The sequence below is a fragment of the Fundulus heteroclitus genome, chromosome 8, assembly GCF_011125445.2.
Source record: "Fundulus heteroclitus isolate FHET01 chromosome 8, MU-UCD_Fhet_4.1, whole genome shotgun sequence".
In the NCBI taxonomy this organism is placed as follows: Eukaryota; Metazoa; Chordata; class Actinopteri; order Cyprinodontiformes; family Fundulidae; genus Fundulus; species Fundulus heteroclitus.
In genome coordinates, this window is record NC_046368.1 from 21,325,326 (window position 1) to 21,352,938 (window position 27,613).

Consider the following 27,613-nt stretch of genomic DNA (forward strand, 5'->3'; position numbering starts at 1 on the left):
GTAGCTGGAGGAACGAAAACAGCATGAATATAAAATATACACATCTCTCGCCCTAAGTCATCTAATACATGGTCATTGGGACTGCCACATTTCAACAGTCACTGTTTTAGCCGTGAATAGTAAAAAAAATGTGTGTGTCCATTCCCTATTATTGGTGGCAAGTTCTGGTTCTAAAGCATATATTTACCCAGCTTAAACTGATCAAATGTTCACTAAGTATAGCAGAGAGAAGATTTTAGTGAAGCAGAATAACTTCTACCCTTTAGAGTGCATAGGATGAATCAAACAAATTTGTCAATCCTGTTTTGTTTATTTTGTTTGTTTGTTCTTTTTTTTTCTTTTTCTTTTTTTTTGGGGGGGGGGGGTCTTCAAAAGGACAACTAAAAATGTATATATTTTCAGCAAAGAAATAAACTCCCATTTATTAGAATGGAAGATGTTGCATAATGCACCTATTTTTAATGAACTGCCTCATTAATAATTCCTTCAGATTTAACATTGCACTTTTGTTCAACTGTCGGCATGATTTGAAGGGAATCCGGTCGTTTTGTGTTTTACCTTAACGTAGAAGACTCTTTCAATGAGCCTGTCCTCCCTCTTTCTGGAGAGCCAGCGCTCACATAAGAACAGGTAGACCTCTTCCGTATCAACATCCAACACCTCCACTTGGTCCAAGTACCAGTCGGGACTCATCATGCTGTTATCGTGGCGGATTTTGATCCTAAAAACCTGGCCGAGGTCCACTGCTTCTATTGTGAACCTGTCCACCTGGGAGTAAAGAATGATGATGAGTTACAGAGCATAGGCATTACCCTGCAAAAGTATTCCTACCACTTTAATTTTTCCACATGAATTGGGCTTTGTGTTACAGACCAACACATTGCGATGCACTACCGTAAATTGTGAAGACAATGACACGTACAGATTTTCAGGGTTTGTTTGTTTGTTTTTTTCAAATAAAATGTGATAAGTGTGATGTGCATTTGTATTTGCTGCCCGCCTACTCTAAAAACATTTTTTTATCTAGTACAACCAATTGTCTGTCTGTATGTATGGAATGGGATCTCTGTATAAATGCAACTGTTCTGCAAAAGCCTAAAAGGTTTGTTTGACAGCACTAAAGTACAAACGGCACGTTGAAGATCTGGAAACACTCCAGACAGCTAAGGGATAAAGTTGGGGAGAGGTTTAAATCTGGGTTTATTTCAAGAAATAATACCCAGAGCTATGAACATCTCAGGGACCACTGTTCAATCCAACACCTGAAACCAGACGACTGTCGGCCCACCAAGAAACGGATGTCCACCTCAACGGACAGGAAAGTAGCACATTAATCAGAGAGTTAGGCGACTGCCCCATGGTACCTCTGGAGGAGCTGCTGAAACTTGCAGCTCAGGTGGGGACATCTGTTAAGGGACAGCTATTTATCATGTACTCCACAAATCTTCCTTTATAGAAGATTGGCAAAAGAAAAGCCTTTGATGAAAGAAAGAAATCACGGCTGAACAGACCCTCCCCATCATGAAAGAAGGTGGTGGCAGCATCATGGCGTAGGGGTGCTATGTTTCTGCAGAAAAGGGAAGTTGGTCAGAGTTGACGGGGACATGGATGCCGTTAAATTTACACTGGAAGAAATCACGTAAAGCCCCTTTTACACCAACTCCATTTGACTCGGCTCAATGCAGCTCTTCCCGCTTTGCAAGCATACAATTACAAGCCACACCTTTCAAATTTAATAAAGCTCTGCATTTTAGTCTGTCACACAAAATCCCTGTAAAGATACATTGAAGCTTGTGGTTGTGCAGAAATGCAGACGGGTGGGTAACAATGAAAATGACTGCGCAGCTTCACTTCAGATGCTATAGGTCAGAAAATGCTTTCTCACAGATCCCCGTTCAAACTTGTTGCTGTTCGTTTCCGACTTGCTCAGCTTTCTCTCCCCGGTGTCACCCAGGTCTCCATAAATAGTGAGGAAGACATTAGCATCGGTCCCAGCACCGCTCACGTCTCCCGTCATCACTGACACGTTGTACGTGTGAGCTGGGATACGGATAAAAAGCAGGAGACAGACCACAGCAGTTTCAGCCATTTTCCAGATTATACACAAAAAGCTGTTTACCATCTTCTGACACTGATGTAATGACAGAGATTTATCACAGGAAATGAGCAAAGATGAGAAGTGGGACATGACATACTCTCCAGGGCATCTTCCACTTCGACCTCAGTCACTTTCAGGCTGCCATCCCTGGACAGTTTCTCAGTGATGATGTCGGAGGGCTGCAGCTCTCGCACAGTTTCTTTGTCATCTTCGGACTTGGCAAGCCAGCGCTCACATGGGAAGATGACAGTTTCTGAACCCTAAACAGAATAACAATCATTAGTCCCAAGAATGTATGGTAGCATTTTAGAGATGACTTTGCCTTAGTCTGTGTTTTATATTGGAATTTGAGATCATAGTAAAACCACGCTGTACGAGTGGTGTAGGTTTTCTATGAGTAGAACATCACCACCTGCTGACCAGAAATAAGCACTAGATCGGAAGAAGGAGACGCTGGCAACTGTAGCTCCTCTGGTAAATTCAACAGAGAATCGATATCAGCGTTCAGGTTTGGTTTTATTCGGCCGACCAGCGTTTAAACAGCGGGGCTGTTCTTCTATCCAGAGCTGTGTTTGCAGAAACTTGTACGATGACTCCACATATTTGAACACTTAAGAGCAAATTCTGAACTTTTTATTTACAATAATTACATGACTTCTCTAGCAACTTCTTATTCAACAGGTTTATGGAGGTATTGCTTTTCAGCCGTAAAACTGATTTTTCAGAGTTTCTCTTGGCAAAACAGGTTTAGGAGGCATGCTTGCCAATACACACGTAAATGTAACTATTTTATCTGCTGACAAAACTTGGGTGAAATGTTTAGTTGGAAGTATTCCTAAAACCTAAGTTTGCTATTATCATTAATTTTGGTTAATTGATGAATGAAATATCAATTTATTGATTGATTTTAATATTATTTGATTATCAATTTTTAGATTTATACTCTATTTAATAAATATTCCAAACATCAATTTAGGATTTACCTTTATAACAACTATTACAATGTTTAGTTTTATATCAACCAATGTGCTTGTGTGATCCTGTTTTCATTCAACAAGCAATCAAATAAGATAAAACACAAGCATAAAAACAGGAAATCTACAGCAATCAAAAATCTGATCTATGTGGTCATATATGCATATGTATTTTGACTATATTATTAAAAATACAAACACATATTAAAGATGTTGGATGTTGGGAGAAGAGATATTCATCTTGGAAATGGGATTCAGTCCGGATATGATGTTTGTTTAGTAAACTCATGTTATAAACAACGTTGTATCCATACATGGCTCATTATGCATCCATGCATGAAGCATTGGTAATAATAAAAGAAGTAATTTTGACCAAACGCTTTGAAAGCTAAAGATTACACCGATATGTAATAAACTCCAGTATTGAGGCCCCCTGCAGACGTACTACTGTACCTTTCCCTTCCTGAGCAGTCGTCGGATCTCCACTCTGTCCAGGTGCCAGCCTGGGTTGACCCCCCGGTTGTCATGGCCAATGCGGATCTTCTCAATTACATCCCCCACATCTTCTAGCTGCAATGAGCACAAAACTAATTGCTAATTTAAAGGAACATTAAAAACAATGAACCAAAAAGGACTGACGCTGTTTTAGAATTCCAAGATTGGAGAATTTTTACTTTCTCTCTTTTTTTTTAACTTACTTCAACAATAAACATATCTTCAGCTCCTCTTTCAAAGTACATTCTCCTTTCCCTCTTGTTGACGCACAGAGACTTCTGCTGAGTGCACACTCCATCTCTTCCATACAGAACAATAAAGACATCCGCGTCTGTTCCAGCTCCAAACACGTCGCTTGTGAAGGTTTTAATCTCATACGGAACGACTAGAAAAAAAAAGGGAAAAAGGTTGTCTTGGATCAACTGAAAGAAATCTCTTTAATATAATCCCAATGTCAAACAGTGTTGCATTACATGGCGTGTAAAACTCTGTCTGGAGAGGATTTGGAAAGAGGTCCCTGACAATGGCCCCATCATCTTCTCCTCTGTCCAACCAGCGACCGCATGGGAAGCGTAACTTCTGCCCGACGGACTGGGCATCGATCTCTACCCAGTCGAGGAACCACCCTGCAGATCCTCCTCCTTGAACGTTCATGGAAATGTTATCACATGCGGATAAGTTCTAAATCTATTTGCCGATATTTGCTGTACAAAACCGTCTCAATGTACCGCAGTTGTCATGTCCAATACGCAGCTTTGTCAAGGGTCCAAGGTCCACAGCTTCCACTGTAAACTCATCAATCATGCCCCGCTCAAACTTGTTTCTGTGAGTCTTTGATGCCTTCAGAGTAATTATCCCTGCAGATGTGTGGATAAAAGTTTAACAGATTAAGATACATGGGAATTTAAGACATTATAATAGTTTAAAAGTGTCACCTGTGTCATCTTTGGTCCCAAACAGGGTCATGAAGACATTAGCATCTGTTCCTGCATATTTCTTGTCACCGGTCTTTATCCTCACTGTGTATGTTGTAGACATGGCTGTAATATAAAGAAACCGAAGTTAATCAATAAGTGAGTTATTTTCTTTTTAATTGGCCTCATTGATTTATCATGGACTAGACGAGATTAAAACAGAATAGAATATCGATTTGGAAAACTTGCGTGCCTCAACAGAAAAGTGGCAGGCAAATGAATACACATGTTAAAATAACGTTAATAATAAAAATAGAGGTAGAAGTTACACACAAAAGCACACTATACAGCAATAAAAAGCAAATATAGATCCTGAAATGTCCAGTTCTATTATGGTTTTTAATTGAAGCACCAGGCCACAGCTGTCAGATTGGTGATCTAATCTTTTCAATAGTTTCTCTCACCCTTCTGCTCCAAACCAAGAGTTGCTTCAGAGTCGTCTTCATCTTCATCACCCTTCTTCATGAAGGCTTCGTCCACAGGGACCAGCTCTCTTGCAAGCTGCCCATCATCCTCATCCACAGCAAGCCAACGTTTGCATGGGAAAAAATACCTGAATCAAAGTACATGATTTCTTTTAAATATTTTCTAGATATGTTGAGATTAAAATCTTTCCAAGGTGTTCACATTGCCCTGGCAAATATTTTTTAACCAAGTAAAGTACCATATCACGCCACATAGTGGAGCTCTACTGACATACTCTGTCTTAATTGTTGAATAATCTAATGCTGTTTTTATTGCATTTAACTGAAAGACCAGGCTGATCCCAATAACCGACAGATCACTGTTGTCTTTATATTATCCTCGTGACTCACGTCGTGTCGTCTTTGGTGTCTATGATTTCCACTCTGTCCAAAAACCAGCCAGCGCTGGCCTGGCTGTTGTCGTGTCGGATCCTGAGCTTCTTCAAGACCCCGAGATCAACTGCTGCGAGGCTGAAAATGTCCTCCTAGGTCACACACAAACATAGAGTTAACAAAGGCGTTAAATAAGAGGGAAAGAACCTGGATATGTACAACAATATTGTTATGTATTTAACTATTCTTTTTTAAATCCTGAACAACACACAAGGTAGTGCAGTTTTCCTGAGTCATTAAGCTATGGGAACCCAAACTCCTTAAAGGTAATTTGAAGAGATTTTTTTATATATATATTTTATCGAAAATGGCATGTCAAAAAGTTATTTATACCCTTCTCAGTAGTTTATCAAACATATTTCTTTGAATTAAATGTATTTATTAGGTGTGTTTCACAGACAGATCCCTAGCAAAGCACTGTAAAGAAAATCAATAGAATAAATATTAAACTTAAGTGTCGATAAAAAAGATTAAATAACACACAATAAAACACTCAATGAAAATGAATATTCAGCAAAAAAAGCTTGTTTAAACAAGACATTTTTAAACTGCTTTCTAAGAGTCCAAAGAATCAACCAAACATAGAGGAAGACTGTTCCCTGGCCCAGTGGACTGAAGGACTCGATCCTCCTTGGCCTTTTTTCTGGTATGTGCAATAATGAGAAGATTGAACAAAGACAGCAAGTAGCAGTATATTTTGTTAAAAGGTTAGATAGGTAATCTGGGGTCAGGGGCTTGTGCTCTGTATTTTAAGAGTCAGAATTTTGCAACAAATCCTAAAATTTATTGGCAGCCAGTGTAAGGAATATAAAATGAATGTTGTGCAGCTCGCTTGCTGCATTTTTGTGTGTCTTGGAGGCATGAAAAGGATGATTTCTCCAAACCAGTAAACAGGACATTGCAATAATCCAAGCGTGATGGTGCAAATTCACAGATTATTTTATACAGTTCAGTTGAAGAGACAACATGTTGCAGTTTAGACATTTTCTTTAAATGAAAGAAACAGGAACAAGAAATAATCAAATATTAGACCAAGATTTTGAATCCTGGATTTTGGAGTTCCACAAAAAGACACAAGCGCCTGAGTGATTTTTGTATGTAGTTCAGGAGGAGCTATAATCATGGCCTCTGTCTGTTTGGTGTTTAAAACAAGGTAATTGCTGCAAAGCCAATCACTAATCATAGACAGTGGACTAGGATGGCCAGCCTATCCAGCTGATGAGCTTTAAAAGACATATCCAGTTTAATCTCATCTGCATAAAAGTGATATGAAATGTAATTAAAAGACTAAACGATGTCAGATAAAGAAAGCATATAAAAATAAATTGATAATAGTCCTAGAGGCAACCCATGTAGATAGAGAGATGATGGAAGTTAACTTGTTTGTCATAACAGAGATGATCTAGTGCAGAAGCAGAGATACCAGCAATACCAGATACCCTCAGCCTGGTCAGTAATATTTTATGGTTAATGGTGTCAAAGGCTGCTCTGAGATCAAGTAACATTATTATGGAACAATTCCTTGCATCAGAAGCCATTAAAAGATCAATATAATCCTTTTAAAAGAGCTGTCACAGTGGAATGCAGTTTTCTTCAACCAGACAAAAAAGGGATCAAAAATCTGTAATTAACATTGTAAAGATTTGAACTGACTTTCTACAACTTTTTATAATAATTTAAAAAGGAATGGCTGTTTTGAAAACAGCCCATAGTTACCAATAAAGCTGTTGTCAAGATTGGGTTTCTTTTGTAGTGGCGTTTCCTCAGCGTGTTTAAAATAGGATAGAATACAACCTTGCCTCAGTGAGCTGTTAATAATTGACAACGATGAGAGTCCCAGACAAGGCGGAGGGAGGCGATATCTCTAAGGAGCATGATGAGGGTTTCATTTTGCCAGTAAATGTAGCCAAGTCATCAAAGAAAAGAAAAGTGAGGAAACATCACGTCTTGTGTAATCTGTGTGCTTTCTGAGCCGGCGTCTGTCTCATCAAAAAATGTCATTATGGTAACGCATACTGACAATATTGATTCCTGCAGTTTAATTGTTGAAAACAAAGTAAATGACTCGAGACACTGAGGACCATCAACATGAAGAAAGGAACATAGATGGATTTTAGATTGCAAGTCTGTTACCTTATTCACAGAATGATATGTGCTGCGGTCATCATCAGAAAGTGACAGCATGCTGAGGTGGAGAAGACACGGTAATATTGAGTAATATCCTATGGTTTTCCCTACTGCGATTACTTCAATAATGGGATCTAGCCTCTTTCAGTCCCCCATTATAAGAGAAAAGAGGCATTCTCAAGTATATACGATGGACAACCAAACCTGTGGCCCTCCATCATCTTTCTGCTTTTTCAGAGCAAGGGAGAAACCCTCAGGTCTGAGAGCAGGAAATAACAGAGCCATGACTAGTTTTGTAAGGAGCAACCTGACTGAGAATGGCAAAGCAGCGTTCATTAAAGAAATTAACAAACAGCTGAACACTATCAGAAAACGGAGTAAAATAGAAAAAGTAAGAAAAAAAACTTTAAAATGACAGAACAGTCAATAAAGTGCAATAGAAACTTGAGTGAAAGACTCTGTGTAACATGTAACATTAAAAGAGACTGGCTTGTAATCACTGAAGACATCATTTATGAGCAAATGATCAAGAGTATCACTGTAAGTAGAGGCCAAGTCCAAGGTGCGTCCTGAGGTGTGAGTAGGGCCAGATCTGTGTTTAATAAAGTCGATAACGCTGAGAAACTCTTTGGTAATACTATTTGATGAGTCTTTGGCATGAATATTGACATCTCCAGTAATGATAATCCGGCCTAATTTCATAATGGAAGATAAAAGTCTAGGTGGTCCGACAGAAAAGATGCAGATAACCCAGGTGGGCAACAAATCAAAATACTTTAAATAGCCTGAGCTAGTTTCATTTTGATCATAGTGTTCCTAAAACAGCTATAACAGCTTGAAGAGGTCATCTGGCATAAAAAATGTCTTTTTGAAAATTACAACCGCCCCACATCCCCTGCAAGAAATCCTAAATTCACAGAATTATCCGTCTCCTAAAAGAAGATCTATAATTTCTGAGCATTCAGTTGCGGGTTTCCATTGATGGTTTGATTCTTTATCTCTGGTGATAAGCTCCAAGTCTTTGAGGTTGGAAGACCTCCTTACCATCACCCTAATCTTCAGCTGCATCCATGGCTTCAAGTCAGGACTGGGGCAAGTGTTACTTCCAGTTAGACAAAACATGTAGGTAAAATTAAAAAAATCACTTTAAACCTTAATATTGCAGAAGTATTAATAATTTTGGTCTTAGCTATACAAGTTTTAAAAATCCCACATTAAGAAACAATTGTTTTTAGTAAAGTTCTGATGCCACAATTGTTAGCCTCATTTTGCAAAGTACTAACAACTGGAGTGCAAAAAATGTGATTTTCTGATTAACTTTTTATTTTTTGTTTATAAACAGGCATTCTTGAAGAAAGATTTCTTTTTACTCTATTAGATAAGAAGTAAAAAGGAAAATAAACTGAAAATTGGTCTGGAACTGGCAACCTTTTCCTTTAACAACAAAAGTTGAATTAAATTCAAAACCTAGTTTGACATCAACTTCCACTGAACAAAACATACCTGTCCTTTCTCAAATTTGTTCAGGTGGTTGGCTTTCCTGAGCCATCGCTCTCCTGTATCGCCAGTCTCTCCGTAGATGGTGATGTAGACTTTGGCATCTGTCCCAGCCCCCCACATTGTCCCAGTGTACACATAAACTTCATAAGAGTTCACTGAAAGGAAAACACAGCAAATCTTCAGTGACATTATAATGGATGCATGCCGTGGCTAATTCAAATACCGCCTGTCAGGCTTGACATATTAGTAAGTAAGCAGAGTACATTCACGCTCCACTTACTCTCCAGTTCCTCGTTTGCCTCAGTCAGCAGCTCAACCACAATCTCCCCATCCTCCTCGTCCCGGGCCAGCCAGCGGTTGCAAGGGAAAGTAAACGTCTCGACCACTTCCTGCAGCTCCTCGACCAACTCCACCTCCTCCTCTTCTTTCTTTTTCTTTTTCTTGTCCTTCTTCTTGTCTTTCTTAGTGGTCTCCTCCTTTTTCACCTCAATCTGCACCATCGCCATCGTCAGCCTCTTGATGTCCACCATCTCCAGAAACCAGCCATCTCCAATGCCCTTTCCGTCATGGAAGATTCGTAACTTGTAGATTTTCCCGACATCCAAAGCTTCGATCTGCATTTTAAGGGAAACGGCAGCGTTGACTGTAGACGCTTTTCAGTCCAGTATACAGCGCCGTGCAAAAACATTCGTAACCCTCGAACTTCTTCTCATTTTGTCGACTTAAAACCACAAACTCCAACATCTGCATTTATGTATGAATGCATGCATGTATGTATGTATGTGTGTGTGTTTATGTATGTATGTATCTATGTGTGTATGTGTGTGTGTGTATGTATGTATGTATGTATGTATGTATGTATGTATGTATGTATGTATGTATGTATGTATGTATGTATGAATGCATGCATGTATGTATGTATGTGTGTGTGTGTTTATGTATGTATGTATGTATGTGTGTATGTGTGTGTGTGTGTATGTATGTATGTATGTGTGTGTTTATGTATGTATGTATGTATGTGTGTATGTGTGTGTGTGTATGTATGTATGTATGTATGTATGTATGTATGTATGTATGTATGTATGTGTGTATGTATGTATGTATGTATGTATGTATGTATGTATGTATGTATGTATGTATGTACGTGTGTGTGTGTGTATGTATGTATGTATGCATGCATGTATGTATGTATGTATGTATGTATGTATGTATGTATGTATGTATGTATGTATGTATGTATGTATGTATGTATGTATGTATGTATGTATGTGTGTGTGTGTGTTTATGTATGTATGTATGTATGTATGTATGTATGTATGTATGTATGTATGTGTGTATGTATGTGTATATGTGTGTGTGTGTGCGTGTGTATGTATGTATGCATGTATGTATGTATGTATGTATGTATGTATGTATGTATGTATGTATGTATGTATGTATGTATGTATGTAAGTATGTATGTATGTATGTATGTATGAATGTAAGTATGTATGTATGTATGTATGTATGTATGTATGTATGTATGTATGTATGTATGTATGTATGTATGTATGTATGTAAGTATGTATGTATGTATGTATGTATGTAAGTATGTATGTATGCTGTCTATACTTGTTAAGTTGAGGAAAGAAGGACATGTTTTATGGAGTTTTCTTCCACAAATTAAAAATCTAAGGAGACAGAGTTAGATTTTTTATTGTAAATCCACCTTTTTCATGCAATTATATTAGACTGATGGCATGTAGAGGCAGGAGATTTTGCCCATTTTTTTATTATTTATTTTTTTGCAAAATAGCTTAAGATCAGTTATATTTAATGATAAGTGTCTGAGACATACAATTCAGGTCTCTCCATGGACTGGGTTTTGATTGTACAGGAATATGCTTTGAAGTAAAAGATTTCATTACAGTCCTAGCTGCGTGTTTAGGGTTGATGTCCAGGTGAAAGGGGGACCTACTCCCCTGTCTCAGGTCTCTATGCTTTCAGGTCACTCCTGATGCAAAGCAGAATACTGCTACCATCACCTGTCCATCAGGATAGTGTGCTAGGGTCATGCCCACTTGTCAATTTTCCTCCACAGATAGGGTTTTTTATAGGGATACTGCAACAGAAATACACACAACTGGACTTCTGAGGGCAGTTGTTTTCACTGGATTTTATTTAGTTATGTCAAATTGACCAGACCTGAATACACACCACGCTTTCCGATTTTCATTTATAAAGAAAACTGTTTCTCATTATATTTCCACTTCACAATAACATGCTACATTATGACGTTTGTAATGCCAGAAAATGTGAAAAAGTTCAAGGGGTATGAATATTTTTGCACGCCACCGTAGACAGTAACGTATCTTGCGGCTTAACACAGACCTTAAAGATTTCAGTGGTGCCGCGTTCAAAATTGTTGGAGCGGCTTTTCAGGGCGAGGATTTCAGTTTTCCCTTCATCTCCATATATCTGGCAGAAGACGTTGGCATTGGTTCCGGCCGAGCGGATGTCACCAGTGACCACTGTTATTTCGTAGTTTATCACTGTTAAAGAAAAACTGGGAGTTCACCATGACAAGTTAAGATAACTATGTAAATAAGGGGGGGGGGGGGCATACTTTTTATTTTTCATTTACATTTTTCAATTTCCAAGACCTCGCTGGGATAGATTTCAACCTCTACTTTCCCATCTGCTTCGTCTTTGCAAAGCCAGCGGTGGCTCGGGAACATGTACTGCATCCCATGGACCGGCACCGAAATCTGCACGCTGTCCAGAAACCATCCAGCCCGTAAGCCTTCGTTTGTGTGACCAATCAGAAGGCGGTTGATCTACAAGTACGGAGCACGTCAATGAAATACAGACATGAAGCCCAGATAAAGTGTCCGGACTTATCTCTGAGATGTGGCGAACTTGCCTTCCCAATGTCATAAGTGTCAAGGGTGAAGATGTCGGTTCGTGCCGTCTCAAAGTAGTTCCTCAGGTCGTTGTCTGAGACGGCCAGGATGACTTTGTCAGTATCGCCCTTCTCCCCGTACAGCTTCACGAACACTCTGGAGTCAGAGCTGGCACCGTTCACGCTGCCCGTCTTGATTGCGATATGGTAGCCGACATCTGTGAACATCATACTTTGTTTTCATTCCAATTTCAACACAGTTGCAAAATAATGAGCTTTTTTCTTTTTGTGTAAAATATGTGCTCATAAAATGTCTCATGTGTGACCTACTAAAGAGACGCTCCCCATCTCCAGCTGGAACCAACTCCCGGACAATCTGTCCATCATCCTCATTGCGATCTAGCCATCTAGAAAAAAAAAGATTTTATGTAATATTTATTATACAGACTGGCGACCTGTCCAGGGTGTACTCTGCCTCTCGCCCATTGAACTCCTAGAGATAGGCACCAGCACCCCTCGTGACCCCATGAGGGATAAAGCGAGTAAGAAAATGGATGGATGGATGGATGGATGGATGGATGGATGGATGGATGGATGGATGGAGTATTTATTATTTCAGTATATTTTCATGAGAGTGGCTTATTTTCAATGTCTCAAATTAAAGGAAAATCAACATAAGAGAACAAAACAATTCAAGACAATACATAAAACACATAAATGCATAAACTGTAATAATATTAATGCAATAAAATTATCTTAAATTAACTAGATTTTTGTCTTATAGAACTTATATTTGCCCAGCTTTAAGTATAATGCACAGTTTATCCCACCTAATGTGCAAACGTGAACACTAGGTGTTTGTAGGAGTCAAAGTTTAATGTTAAAAAAGAGGACTTGACTGAATAAAAAAATGGCTGCATAAAATAAACTAAAAGCCTCTTTTGTGTTGTTTTCTTCATCTTAAATCTCCCAAGCCTTACGTAATTAACACGACAGACAAGCAGGGAGAAGCCCTTTTTTTTCTGGAAGTAACACTGCACCCAGCCTTGCGGTTGGACTCCTGTTACAGAACGAGAGAACGCTGCTGGCTGCATGCATTTAGTGTCCATTTGTCATGGCAAAACCATCCAGCTCTTACTTAACTACTTTAACACATGCCACTGGAGACCTACTGACCCCAAACATGGCCAATTTGCATGAGTAAGGAGACTTCTGAAAATGCTAGAAGGATTTTAGCCATCTAACATCTGGCTATCTGGGCATCAGACAAGAAAATTAAGATGTAAACATTTCATTTATTTTTAAACAATAAGTCACTTTCTTACATAAAACATGGTAAGCCATTTATATATTTTGTTGAATACAACGCTTTAAAAACAAAGTTATAACTTTGCTACTTATTTTCTTGCAGCCTAGAATGTATATGTTAGTATATTCTATCAAATAAGGCATGCACCAAAGCACCAATGGGCTGGGGCACCAATGCAGCCCTCGCCCATCACATTACCACACCACGTTTTAATGTTGGAATGAAGTTCTTTTTCTAAAATGCTGTGTTAGCTTACCCTAAATGTAACTTTTGTCTCAACAGTTCACAGTTCTCAACAGTACTGGAGATCATAACGATGTCCTTTGGGATATGTGAGACGGGCCTTTGTTATAAACAATGGATTTTGTGTTGAAATCTGCCAGAATTCCCTTTTTATTATTATTTCAGATTATCTTTTTCTGAAATCAGACTTTCAATGACTAAAAATAAATAAAGAAATATCTCAGCTCTTTTCCTTAGTATTTGGCTGCTCTGTTTCATGTTCAGTTCAGGTTTTAGGAAATAGGAATAAATCCAGTAAAGACCTTGAACAGACCTGAGAGATGCATGTGTTCAGCTTCTAGCGCTACATTAGGCATCGTGTTTCTACATACACGAGTCATATAAAGTCGTGTTCAGAACGTCGCCTTGCCTGAAACATGGGAACTCAGTGGCAGAGGACTCAGGCTGCCCCTCCTCTCTGACCAGCACCTTGTCAAGATACCAGCCACAGCCTCCGCCGCGGCCATCATGGCCCACCCGGACTCTGCGCACCTGGCCCAGGAAGACCGACTCGATGAGAAACTCATCATGCTGTGGGGAAAATTTAGGGGTTAGAAAACTGGCACTTAGAGTACATTTCACAAGGACCATGTTGGGATCTTTCTGGGAATTTTTTTTATTGGTTTACTCACATTTCCCTTTTCAAATTTGTTGACGTTGTTTTTGCTCATAAACATGAGGCGCTCTCCTGTGTCACCCAGGTCCCCGATGAGATTGAGGAACACGCTGGCATCGGTGCCGCTGCCACTGACGTTGCCAGTGCAGATCGTGACCCGATATTTTATCACTGAAAAAAAAAAAGTAGGAAAGAATATTGCACTAGAAACCACATTTACACCCTGTTACAGTTAGGTAGACTCTAGTTATTGGGGAAAAAAATATTCTGGTCCCTTACAGGGCAGCGGCTCATCAATGAGTGCTCCTGTGGCGGGAAGCTCACGGACAATCTCATTATCATCTTCATTGATGTCCAGCCAGCGACCACATTCAAAAGAATATTTCTCCACGGTTAGCGTCTTGAGCAAAGTGACCTGCAGGAAGTTAGGGTCTCATCTGTCATCGTGCGCATCTTTAACCGCTCTCTGGTTTGTGAGCTTTCTTCACACAAAATCGGGCAATGATCAATTTACAGTGACAACACAAACAATAGTATAGAAAAAGTATGAAATCAGTTCTAGATTTAGAAAGATGTGAGTCCCTGCTCCTTAGCCGGCTAATGCATGAAAACTTTTTCTTGATTGATCATGAAGTATACATGATTCTTACCATTTTTAGGTCTGTTCCACATGGAAATAGAGATTATCCAAAATTATGTTTGCATTTTAATTTCAAAAAGGTCCCTTAAAAACACATACTTTTTTATCTCTTTATTTATTTATTTTTACAAATAATTACCCAAAAAAAAGTAGTCTAACCATTGCAGACCTTTGTGTGGGGATGTAAGACAGCCACTGAAACATTCCACAAACATAATAAGGAGCCTGCGCTTTAATTTTGCTTTTGTTGGATCTTTAGACTATGAAAGTTGGGTTATGACATAATTCCTTTTGAACAGCCACATATTAACTATCCTCACCCAAGTCCCCCAAATTAAAAAGATCAAGCAGTGCTATGAGCTTCTCTGGAATCGTATATTAAACTATATTTGTGGGGATCAATCTATTGTGGCGGTCTTAAAACTTCAGAGTCCCTGGCTTCTGCTCTGGTAAGCCATTGCTAATGTCTGGCCCTGCATAAACAAAACACAAACACATGTATTCCATTAGTATTAGATGTATATGTGCCAAATATAAGGGCAAACACTCCCATTGTTGTTGACACATTAACACAAAGGGGTGAACTGAACCAACAGCATACTGTTTGAAGACAGAGATACAACTTCTGTTTTTGATTGAATATAATAGACCAGATGTTAAGACTTAAACATTAGACAACTATATAACATGCGGGTTCTCATGTTATGGAGTTGCTTTAATGGTACTGAGAAGATTTTATTTTTGCACCACCCATTTGAAAGGTAAATACAAAGCTAGGCCAAAACATGAGTTGATAATAGTTTCAAACTGACTGTGGTGGGGAACCCAGGAACAAACTTTTAGTTTTATTATTATTATTTAAAGTCAGTAGATCTGAGAATGACCCCCCCCCCCACTTAGCCCCATGTTTCACTAGCAAGTCAGAAAGCCAGTAGGATGTAATAATTGCTGTGCTCAGTGACACGCTAACTATTATCATTACTGCCTAACAACAGTGGGTTTCTTAGTATATTTTTTATAGAAACATTTGACAAGCAGAAGTTGTTCTCTCTCTAGTTTGTGTGTGTGGGAGGGGCATGTATAGCCCTAGTTGTGTGTGTGTGTTTAATGAAATACAGACCATCTAAAATACAAATAACAGGTTTATTGTAGCAGCTTTCACTATGTTTTCAACAAGGAGCCATTTTGGATTTTGAAGGTCAGTGTTGGTGACAAACCTTTGCCTTTGTGCGTTTAGAAATTTTTTAAAACTGCTGACTAGATTTCAGACTTTTTCCAAGGAAAAAGGCAACATTTAACTACAACTTCACATTAAACTTGCAATGCCAATGCATGAGAATGGTATACATGGGGAAAAAAAAAACAAAAAAAAAACAAAACTACTAGTTCTGTGGTATTTGCCTCGTCTCTCACTATGATGATACTTGAAAATCTTAGGATCTACTTAAGTGGTGCTTGTTCTAAAAAGTTTGAGAATTTCTTGCCCAGCCTTAATCAGAGATGGCCGTGAAGAACAGAGTTGACTCATGAAGGCAAACCCGACAGTGAGAGTCATGGCTCACCTTCGCTAAATGCCAGCCAGCAAATGGATTTCTCTTCTCATGCCAGATCCGCAACTTTAGCAGCCTTCCAATGTCCGGCATTTCAATCTACAGTGATCCAAAAAACAACAACAACTAATAATCAGGCATAAACAAAAAAAATTAAATGACCTCCCAAGAACATTCCATTTCTGAGTGATAAACTAGAGATGATCCCAGACTTACCATGAATTTATCAAGTTGCCCTTGTTCAAAACTGTCTGAATTGTTTTCCAGTTTGATCTCATCTGACTTTCCTCTCTCGCCATAGATCTGCAGAAACACCTGAGCATCTGTGCCAGCGCCTTTTATGTCTGAGGTCCAAATCCACAAGGACCATGGGTACTCTGGAGCGAACAAACAAATGTGGTCCCAACATAAATGAATAAAAATAGATAATTTTTTTTTTTTTACCTTCAAATTTACCACACTGTGCTTGATTTGCAGTCATTTCACTGCGTACCCACTTTTCTGTTTTTTCTGTCTGAGAGAGACCATCTCATACAGTTCCCTCTCAATCAGTCCGTCCCCCTCGTCCTCATCCAGCCACATCCCACACGGAAATGTTTGCTCAATGCCCGTGAATGGACAGTATATCACCACCTGGAACAGAATGGATGCTTAACGGATGAGCCACTCTTTTGGAATCTCTCTGTTACGAACAAAAGGGCGCTTCACCTTTTCGCAGTACCACCCGGCACCTACGGCACCGTTGTCATGACCAATGGTGATCCTGCTGAGCGGGCTGATCAGCTCACAGATCTCCACGTTGAAAATGTCAATGAGAGCTCGCTCAAACGCACCACCCTCCAGGAATATCTTGCCGCTGTTTTTCAAGCCCTTGGAGCCATGCATGACCATGTGGATCTTAGAGTTGGTTCCTGCTCCCCTGATGTCTCCAGTCATTACTTGAACATTGTATATAATTCCTGAGTAGGTAGAGAAAAGTGTTTATTGGTATATTTCCCAAATTAAAATTGTTTAATTCATAGAAAGTGCTCTGTCTCTCTCTCTAAATCCCTTTAAAAGGGCGTCATTTGAAATTTCATGCTTAGCCAAAAACTCAAAGTATAGCAAATAGAAGATGACAGCATATATTCTTGTACCCATTGGTTGCATTGATCCAACCAAGATATCTCTCTGTATTTTGCCGTCATCTTCATCCATGGCAAACCAGCGATTCACAGGAAACTCATATACTTCTTTATTGCCCATATCATCTATCACCACCTATAAGGTAAGGAGCATTAGGCACAGTGAATTTTTATTGTGAAGTAAACATATTTAAAGCTCATGGGTCCATCTTTGACCATGAACTACATGCCTTGTCAAGAAACCATCCAGCTGAGGAACCTCGGTTGTTGTGGCCAATGGTGATTTTTCTTAGCCTTCCTAGGTTCGGAGTCTCTATTGTAAACTTGTCCTCTGAACCGCGCTCAAAGTTGTCTTTGTCGCTGTCCAGTCTCCTTTCCCCTTTCACATTAAAATAAATGTAAATAAATAATTAAGTGAAAATACAAAAGGCACATCAGTTGTTTACATCTCATCATCGACTTTGTTACGTTGAGTTCATTAGCAAACATTTTGACTGCAGAGGTCAATGGACAAGAAACAATGGTTCAGCCTGGATGTTATATGGTGCATCTGGAGAGAGGAGGTATGGTTATAAATTACTTGGTTTGCACAACTGGAACAAACAGTAGAATTGGTGGCATTGCAAGAGGAGGGGACATGTTATCAGGCGGCTAGCAAAGCATCCATCTGACCCAATGTTGGAGCCAATGTGTGCATGGCTAACCAACTTCTGTTATTATTGTCTTAATTAAACGTGTGTGCCATTAGGCCAGGCATCATCTCCATGCGTTCTTTTCATTTCCACCACTCTCCCTTGGTGTTCACCTTTTGAGTGTTTGAGTGTTGTTAAAGACCTAGCCTTAAAAATCATGTGTATTCTACATGTATGCAAAAAAACACTACCTGTGTCACCATGTTCTCCAAAGATATTCAGGAAGACGTCGGCATCAGTCCCACTTCCCTTCATGTCAGCAGTGAAAACACTCACAAGATATTTATTCACTGCAAGTCAGGACATAACACATCAAACCAAAAACAGTGTGATCTATAAATAACAAAGAAGTATCTTAAAAAGCAGCACAATCAGTTTCCACTCAACAGGGAAGAAAACTAAACCGTGTTTGGCGGGTTTCTCTGTTCCCCTTCTGAAGGCTCCTTGAAAATCGTCTCTAAGATGCCTTCCAAAATAAATATTTATCACTCTGTTTGGGTATTTGACAAAACGCCCATGTTGCTCAGATCACCCCTTATGGCACAGCGTCTTCACATTGCAGGACTTGAATGTCATCAGGTGCTAAGATGATAGATCGCGTTACAGCAGAGGTCACGGGGAACGGTTTTACCCAAGGATTACACTCGCAAGGCGTTCAGTTACAACCTGAAACTATAGGAAGACCTGCAGGCTATCAGGCACCGTAGTGTCTAACCTGTCAGACACATGTAATAACTACTATTAGGTTTTTGATGATGGTTGGTTCGTTTTCAAACATCTATCGTTTTGCTTGGATTGGCCTGGGTTAAAATTTAGAGTTTACTTCTTCATTCAAGAGCTTTTAATCTCCTCTGAAATTCAAACAGGGTATTCCAAATTGTAATCAGTTGTTTGGTGGTTTCAAGCATGCCGAGGTATTTTGTTTTTTGTAATGGGAGTTTGGGACCTACATTTTGGGACGTCCATGGGGTTTAGGCTGCCAAGCAGATCCCTGACGAACAGGTTGTCACCCTCCTCCCGGCTCAGCCAGTTGTTGCAGGGGAAATAGAAGCGCAGATGGGGCCGGATCATGTCGGTCAACACCACCCGGTCCAAGAACCAGCTGGCGCTCATTCCTGTGTTGTCATGCTCGATTCTAGGGAAATCCAAAGTCAGTTTCACAATATTTGCACTCCGTGAGTCTCTAACAATCTCGCCAAGCTATGTAAAATGTGAACCATTGTTTTCATACGTTGCAACTCCGAGATAGCGGACATGTCATATAGACTGTGTGAAATGAGGTAAAACAAGAGTATGAATAATTCCCCCAGTTTATGAGTAGCTGCCAAGTTTATTCCAGAAGATAAATTTCAGGAAACCCCAAGACTTCTGGCTGAACTGAGAAAACTCCACAGAGGACCTTGCAAAAGTGTTTCATCGCAATGCAACCACAAACCACACTGTTTTTGCTAGGATTAGGAAATAGATAAACTCAACGCATCACATAACTGTGATGTAGAATGAAAATGGTAGATGTGTTTTGGTCCAGGCTCCTGTACTCTCGTTTGCAGTTTGTTACAAGCCATGGAGGGATTACTGAAAACATGCAGAGGAAGGTCAGCAGAACCCCACATTTTGAAGAAAACAAATGATTTACGTTAGCGTGAACAACCTATTGCCACAGTGAAAAATGGTGTTGGCAGCAACGTGCTAAAGGGAAGACTTTTTTCAGCAGCAACCAAAAGGAAGGTCAGAGTTGATGAGAGCTAAATACAGGCAGTTCTGAAAGACTTGAGACTGGGACAAAAGTTTACATATGATCAAGACAATAACCCTGAAAATACGGCCAGAGCTATTCGGAAATTGTTTAGATCAAAACATATCAGTGTGTTAAAATGGCCAAGTCAAAGTCCAGAGCTAATAGTTGTAGAGTTTTGCTAGACATTAATATTGCTGCTAACCTAATGCTTCAACTTGAGCTTAGAAGAAGAATAGGAAAAACTTTTGCCTTTAAATGTGCAAAGCTGGTAGAGAAATTCCCACACTGGGCTTGCACATGTAACTGTAAGAATAGGTGATTCAATATCATGGTATTGTTGCATAAATATTGACCCAACGGGGTGAATACAACTACGTTTCATCTGTTTAAGATTTTGATTCATAAAACCTTTGACAACCATGTAAATCCTTTTCCCTCTGTTTCTTATTCATGACTCGACCATCACAGAGGATCACAGAGGAAAAAAACAAAGTTTGTGGTTGTAACTTAAGATAATGTGAAAAAAGTTCAAGGGGTATAAATAAAGAGTGACTTAAATATCTTTTTAAATTCAGTCTGTATACAGGACACATTGTATATATATGATGTATCTTGTCCTACTTCATTCCTATGATTACTGATTACTGAGCCGATGTGACATGTCAATTTCTCCAATGTGAGATCAATAAAGCCTATCATATCTTATCTTATCTTATCTTAAATCTATAATTTTTACAAATTAAATCAACTGTTATGATTAAACATCTACTCAGCACTAAATCACCCTTTTTACCTAGTATTTCTTTATTCTTATATGAGGATATTTTTTAGTTGACTACTTCTTGCTTCTACTTGAGAATAATATACGGTAGGAAGGCTAGTCTCACTTGAGTAACAGCTTTGGCTACTGTACCCGCCGCTGCTTAAATCCCCTCCTGATTCCATTGTTGATGTGTACTGGCTGTGATCGACTGTAGCTCTGCTTCCTCTTTACTGACTCAAAACAACAGATGGGGTTTAACCTTTTTGTCACGGAATAAATGTTCAACAGATCAGCGCAGCGTGTATGGTGTATTTAACTATAAAGCCTAAACTGCCATTCATTGAGCGACCTGTAACTATGAATTTTGCACATTTGATTTAATGATGGACACAATTAAGTTACTATGAAGTGTATCAAAGACGAAGAGGTGAATAGTGGCGTATATTTCCATACTGTACAGTACCTTAGTTTTTTAAGTGGGCCAACGTTTTGTGTTTTGATGCGGAAAACGTCCGTCTTATTCTTCTCGAATGCATTCCGGCTTCTGCAAGTTAAAGAAACGTGAGAAAGTATTGAAATTGGTGGAAAGTGTGGTTTGAGCAACTTCCTCTATTTAATCCAGTGAGATTATAACAGACAGATAAAGGAGTTGATCTCCGAATCTGTAAATGGCATCACCCCGAGACTGATCCGGCTTAAGGGACCTTTGTGGGCTGATGGCAGTGGGATCAGGATCTGCCACTTCATCACTCTCTCCGTTCTTTCTCATGCACTGTACTTCTGCCCCCCCCCCACATCAGTGGAAACAGGGCATGAAATACCCCTCTGCCAAAGACTGCACATCAGATAACCTCGTATCTGTTAACAGAGTCCACGACTGACCCACATCCATCTTTTCTTTTTTGTTTTCAATGTTATACAAAAGAGGCCAAGGATCATATAATGAAGCTTTAAAGTCTGCTATATTAAATAACCAACAAGTGAATACAGGCCCTCGTTCTCCGTATTAAATTGCTTGCAACCACGAAAAGGAGATAGTGCAAACTTTGGAATTCATGCAATTTAAATCTGCTGTAATCACACTGAATTTCCAAATAATTGCATCCTTAAATTGCCTTGGAGGCTTGAAGAGATACGCATCTCCCTTACCTGTATCGTGCTGTGAAGTTTAAATCTACCATGACACAATACAGGCAGGACCTGACGCATATCGGAGTAAGGTGAAACCTCTAACTATGCAAAAAGATTAGCAAATAAGTGCCAAAAGAATCAATGGCATCTATGTGTGGTATTTTATCAGATTAGCTACACAGAGGACACGAAGAATGAACATACTGAACGCAAGACATGTTGATGCGTGCCGAAATGAATGAATGAATGGGACCACCACGAGGTGTGGGTGACATGTCCAGAGTGGTTGACAGTAAGTTGTCTGTGTCTTATATGCTGCACAGGTAACCCAGTCTGACAATTAGCATGGGTGGAGATAAAGGGAGCCTGCTGCTGATCCTCTGAGAGTCATTTGATCATCTGCATAAATGACATCGTGGTCTTCTTTCATTCCTTTCTGAATGGAAAAGAAGACCGGCCATGTCACATAGTTCCTCCTTACTCCAGATATTCTGAGTCCAACATTTTTTTTTACGTCTGTATGAAGGAGAGATTCCAGCTTCCCGAGGAAACCGTTTGTCTAATATCAAAGAGTTAAAACAAACTTTTAGAGCTATTGTTGTGCTGTTGAACAGGAATTCTCTCCTATACAGCATCATATCCACAATACAAGCCAAAGCAAGAGCAGAATGATAACCATCCTTTTGCAGACTAATCAGCAAATACCTCTTTTCTGTGCTGAGGAATTAGAGGAAAAACAGAAAACATCAGCAGTTAATGACTCGCTTTGAAAATGTGCTAATCCTGTAAACATCACTGGTTATGTACATTAAGTTGAAAAACAAAACAAAAACATATCAAAAACGATTCTAATCAAGGCACAAGCTGGAAATGTAATTTCAACTTCATAATTATGAAAACTGTTGCACTTACTTGCTTGCCAAGTGAACCTTGGGTGAGACACCAAAGTCCCCAAAGAGGGTAACAAAAACATTGGCATCAGTCCCTGCTCCTTTTACGTCACCTGTGACTGTAACCACTTCATATACTGTAAGAAAGAGGAAACTAGATATCATACACAAACACGTAAAACTTGACACATCCTTTGGTATTCATAGCAACCCCTGATTAGAGGCTCAAATAACCTCAAATAGTTTCTATAAGAAGGAGCAGTGTTTTATATAATTCCCAGACAGAATCTGGAGACCAGATAACTCAGACGACAGAGAATGAACATTTAAAAGAGTTTATTAATAATAAACTGGTGTTGCTGGAACAGGAACTGAACGGAGCTCATACTAGAATCACTGTGGGGAGAAGAGCAGAGTTAGTGGCCCGAGAACACTGAATGAAAGCCACTAACCTTCTCAGATGCCGGGAGGTAGCACTGGCACTGAAGATTGATCGTGCCAGCTCCGTCTGGATGATTCAGATCACTGACTGACTGAATCACAGTGTGGCTAGACAGGGCAAAGGCTAGCGGGGGAAGTCATTGTTGGTTCAGGGGTCATGCACAGGGAAACGGTTCATAGGCCAGAGGTGTCCAGAAGGCCTATGCAAGAGGTGAGTTCAGATAAGAGAGTCAGCAGAGGTTTCCAAGCGGGGCAGAGACAGGAGAGAGGTCTGAGGTCCAGGCTAGGGTCGTTCACGAAACGCAGGAGAATCCAGATGAGGGAAGAGACAGGCAGACTTGGTCAAGAGTCAAGGCAGGAGGTCAATGTCCAGAACACAGAAGCCAACAGGAGAATCCGGTAAGGGCAACGGAGGCAGGAGAAAACAGGAACGAGACAGGTCAATAACAGGCAATCAGACGAGGAATGCTGGATGGTCTACTCACACGATGGCTTTTTCAAGAATCTGGCGGTTACACACTGGGAGAGCCAGGAATCTGCCACAGGTGTAACCGCTCAGACCTTACAGGTTTTACTTTAGTTTGAATTTAATTTAAAGGTTATTTATATGGTACTAGTTCAAAACATTGCTATCCAAAGCCATTTTAAAGGACAAATCCATCCAATGTATATGTAGAAATATGTGATAACATGCCTTGTCGTCCTGTCCAGAAAGGCTCTGACCCAGTGGGATCAAACCAACACTGAGAAAAAGCTTGACTTGTGCAGATCTTGCTTTAAAACATACTTAAATTGGACAATCTAACAGGTATCATCTCCTCTGTTGTTCTCTGAAGCACGTTATCTACTCCACAGTTCCATGGCATGAGCAATCGGACCTGCTGTTCATTGCATACACAGGGGCAATGGTCAGAACGCCCGCTTCCCTCTTGCTACTCGGAGCCTCAAACATGATCCTCTCCACACAGGGGAGAACTCAAAACTACAGGCTCAGTTGGGGGGCTTGTATCAGTACATCCACCTAATACCACTCTCCAAAGGCGGTTCCACAAAACAGATTTTACCACCCGGGTTAGCTCGCACAGGTACCAGCTCTTAGGACTGGGAGTTATGGACCAAAAATAATATCTTGATATTTTTAGGCTGAATGCCGATATATGAAATTGATATGACAATGTTTTTCTTTTCATTAGGTAATTGTAAAAGTATCGTGATAAAAGCTTTATCCCCAATGTCTCACAGGCGCATTTTTTAACAAACAGCTGGAGATAAATATGTGAAATGGCTGAAAAATAACCTGCGGATTACAGGATTTTGACATATGTATGTAATTTTTTGGTTTCAATTAAAATGGTTTAGACATAAATGGATCTTCTGAAACTAATAAAGCCATGCCGGGCATCTTTTTATGGTTTAATGAATAGATTTTACAGTTTAAAAACTGACATGTCTGCATAATATTATGGTTTATATTATATTTAAAATGTAAAACTTTCTAAATGTTACATTTTGTTTAAATTTATTTAGAAAAAAGTTTCACATGTAACACCAAGGAACGAGCCTTAGTTGTAGATGCAATACCAAAAAATGCTTTTATTATGATAATTCTGCCTCTAACTTCAAAGGTAAGCTTTTCTTTACCTATCGTTATGTAATGGTAAAGATTATTAAGATAGATTCATAGATAGATCAGACTCTTCTAAAATACTTCATCATGGATGCTATAAGTTAATAGATGACAAAAAGTCATGATGGAACTTAAGGATTATGATTATAAAGATTTATATGGAGAAAGAAAAAAATACACTGGCTGGCTGAAGATGGACAACAGAAGGATGAGATCAACCCAACAAGAACAGGGGTTCCTAATCAACAGCAATCTGAGCTATTAAGGTCCGATTAAAGAGAAAGGGAGACACCTGATAAAATCAGATAGACTGTGGCCTGGTAAAACTGAGCTTTGTTAAAGTCCTCAAGGTGTAAGCGAGCCAGTCAGGTAACAAGGATGTACACACAGCTCGGCACGCTCCACACATTCAGGTGAAAATCTCTCAAAACTCTTCAAAACAAATTGAGGCTACAGAGATTTGGTGACACACAAGATGCTGCCCGTGTTTTTTTACCTTTATTGCCATCCTTCTAATTGTTTTTAATCTTCTTCTCGTGGTCTCAGTTGTCATTTATGACCGGTATATCAGGTTTTCTTGATAAATAAATAAAAATCTCGATGTGAACTTTTTCTCCCACTGCACTGGATGTGCTCCCAATAAAGGTGGTGAAATTATATCCATTTGATGACAGCTGGATTCATTTCAAGGCATCTTTTCAAGGGATGCCAGTTATTGTGGAGGACACATTTAATTTTAAGCTATGAAATAACCTCAGATAAATTTTAAAATAAAATTTAAAAATGCACAAAATCCCAAACCTCGGTCCTGAATATTCTTCTGACTCTCAGCGGCCCCTGTGGTGCTGTCCCAGTCCCTCAGACTGGGACGGCACCCAGCACATGTCTGCCCTCAGGCCTCTGTTTGGCTTCATTCATGTGGAACATAACTGAGCTTTGGTCCAGAACAATCACAGGGGGGATTCCCCTGCTCGCTCCTGATTGGAGCTGAAGGTGGCTGGCAAGAGTCTCGTTTTTTACTCCACTGCGTGTCAGAAAGCTGAAGTTTTCTCACTTCAAAAGAAACATGTCATGTTTTTGTTGTTTTTTTCTGTCAGACTTCTGTGTGTGGCCCTTACCTTTCTTTTTGTAGTACTCGTCTTCATAACCATCCGACGAGTCTGTGTGGTAGTTGAGCAGCTCGTTCTGGTAGATCGCAGCGTAATCCATTTGTTTATTTTTGGATTTTTTCCCTTTTTTCTTTTTATCATCATCACTGGCTCCAGAGCTCTTCTTGCCCTTCTTCTTTTTCTTTTTCTTTGCATCTTCCTCCTCCTCTTCCTCCTGCTCCTCGATCAAGGGCTCCTCAGCATCATCACTGTGAGACTTTTTCTTCTTCTTGCCATCTTTGGACTTTTTATCCTTGGACCCCATCTCTTCCTCCCCCTCTGTGTTCTCTACGGAAGACTTCTTTTTGTGCTTCTTTTTCCCCTCGGTCACTTCCTCTTTGAGCCTCTCAGATTTCTCCTTTTTGGGTTTAGCTGCGGATTCATTGTTGTTCTGCTCGCCCTCGGCATCTTTATTTGAAGCTGTCGCATCGGCCTCTGCCTCATCGTTTGTTTTTCTTCTCTTCTTTTTCACCTTATCTCCTTCTTTTTCCTTCTTCTCTTTCTCGGGCAGCTCCTGTATCTCTGAGCGGTCTGGGCTCTTGTGTTTCCGCCGGCTCTTTCCTCTTTTTGTGGCTTCCCCGTGGGTCAAACCGTGGCCACTCTCCTTTAAATTTGGCTCGGTTTCCTCCACTTCATCATCAACCTCTTCAGTTTCCTCCGAAGCTGTGGATTTTTTCTCTTTCGACGGCATCTTTTATTCATCCACTTCCCTGGCCTTTAGTTTCGTAAGCGCTGCCTTGAGTTTCTAATGGTGTAAGACAATTCATTTGACCCTTGGCTACAGACAGTTGCTGGGACTGTGGAATCTGCAGAACCCTGAGCATGTAAAGCTGCAGATGTACGGGCCCCAGGCACCTAAACGGGGGTGGGGGGAGGAGGGGGGGGGGGATCTCCACCTGATGGTGTGCGACCTGGGTGCTATATGAACATGCAACCCACAAACACTGCTCATGAAAAATTACTGGCACCTAGGTGGTCACGTGAGTCAGGGGGAGAAAGCCCTGTGAAAAAGGAGCCTTGCCCAGAGAACTTATCCTCTCTGCCACGACAGCCTCCATTATTTATGGTGTCAGGATCGCTTTACGAGGCAGGGGTGTCTCGCTTTTACCAGCAGAGACACACACACACACACACACACACACACACACACACACACACACACACACACACACACACATGCATACACACTCCTTCCCAACTACTTTTCTTTGTTCTGGCATAGAGTGCATTGAAAAAGATAAATCTGATTTTTTTTTTTTTTTTAAAACAACAACATATCAACAAGATTTAAACGAATATCTCAGCTTAGACACAGTAGCGGTGATCTGAGTTGCATGTGACAGTTTAGAGAGAAAGGGAATGATTAAATAAATCTGACTGAGCTCACAGATGAAAATGCATATTTTAGTTCACTGGCATAAAATCCGGGCCTTGCACGATTGTTTAATCTCAACCGGCCTTCTGTCTGTGCCTGTGTGAGTTTTCGTCAGTGATATAACATTCAGCTTAGCTTAAATGGACACTCTAAACGGGGTTTAATGATCTGTGTTTGTTTTTGTTCATTACTGAACTATATTAATGTTGATCATACAAATTACCATAAAATAATTGAAACAAAAAAATGTTATCAGTGTTTTTATCTGTCGTAGCCAAATATTTAAATGAGAACTTGTATTTTATCGTTATAGGAAAGGAAAGATTCGGCACAGCCTTCAACGTTTTATAGAGACTAAAACAAATAACGTCAAGCATATAT

General features: G+C 39.8%; 1 protein-coding gene across 1 annotated transcript in view; it reads right to left on the reverse strand.

Moving 5' to 3' along the window:
- The window catches only part of LOC105930011 (lipoxygenase homology domain-containing protein 1), a 39,842-nt gene extending 13,205 nt beyond the window's left edge, over positions 1-26,637 (reverse strand). The window contains exons 1-31 of the mRNA XM_036140345.1: positions 25,828-26,637; positions 22,664-22,778; positions 22,457-22,468; positions 21,084-21,164; positions 19,070-19,254; positions 18,311-18,409; positions 17,658-17,806; positions 17,440-17,563; positions 17,012-17,262; positions 16,801-16,936; positions 16,520-16,680; positions 16,316-16,402; positions 14,393-14,528; positions 14,130-14,284; positions 13,868-14,028; positions 12,237-12,313; positions 11,928-12,124; positions 11,649-11,841; positions 11,396-11,556; positions 9,306-9,639; positions 9,029-9,180; positions 5,357-5,490; positions 4,946-5,094; positions 4,503-4,607; positions 4,296-4,424; positions 4,041-4,208; positions 3,771-3,952; positions 3,526-3,642; positions 2,196-2,358; positions 1,886-2,040; positions 559-768 (exon numbers count right to left, since the gene is read on the reverse strand). Coding sequence (XP_035996238.1) covers positions 559-768; positions 1,886-2,040; positions 2,196-2,358; positions 3,526-3,642; positions 3,771-3,952; positions 4,041-4,208; positions 4,296-4,424; positions 4,503-4,607; positions 4,946-5,094; positions 5,357-5,490; positions 9,029-9,180; positions 9,306-9,639; positions 11,396-11,556; positions 11,649-11,841; positions 11,928-12,124; positions 12,237-12,313; positions 13,868-14,028; positions 14,130-14,284; positions 14,393-14,528; positions 16,316-16,402; positions 16,520-16,680; positions 16,801-16,936; positions 17,012-17,262; positions 17,440-17,563; positions 17,658-17,806; positions 18,311-18,409; positions 19,070-19,254; positions 21,084-21,164; positions 22,457-22,468; positions 22,664-22,778; positions 25,828-26,548 — 5,199 coding nt within the window. The 5' untranslated portion in view covers positions 26,549-26,637. The remainder of the gene's footprint in view (positions 1-558; positions 769-1,885; positions 2,041-2,195; positions 2,359-3,525; positions 3,643-3,770; positions 3,953-4,040; positions 4,209-4,295; positions 4,425-4,502; positions 4,608-4,945; positions 5,095-5,356; positions 5,491-9,028; positions 9,181-9,305; positions 9,640-11,395; positions 11,557-11,648; positions 11,842-11,927; positions 12,125-12,236; positions 12,314-13,867; positions 14,029-14,129; positions 14,285-14,392; positions 14,529-16,315; positions 16,403-16,519; positions 16,681-16,800; positions 16,937-17,011; positions 17,263-17,439; positions 17,564-17,657; positions 17,807-18,310; positions 18,410-19,069; positions 19,255-21,083; positions 21,165-22,456; positions 22,469-22,663; positions 22,779-25,827) is intronic.
- Between the last annotated feature and the right edge of the window lie 976 nt (positions 26,638-27,613).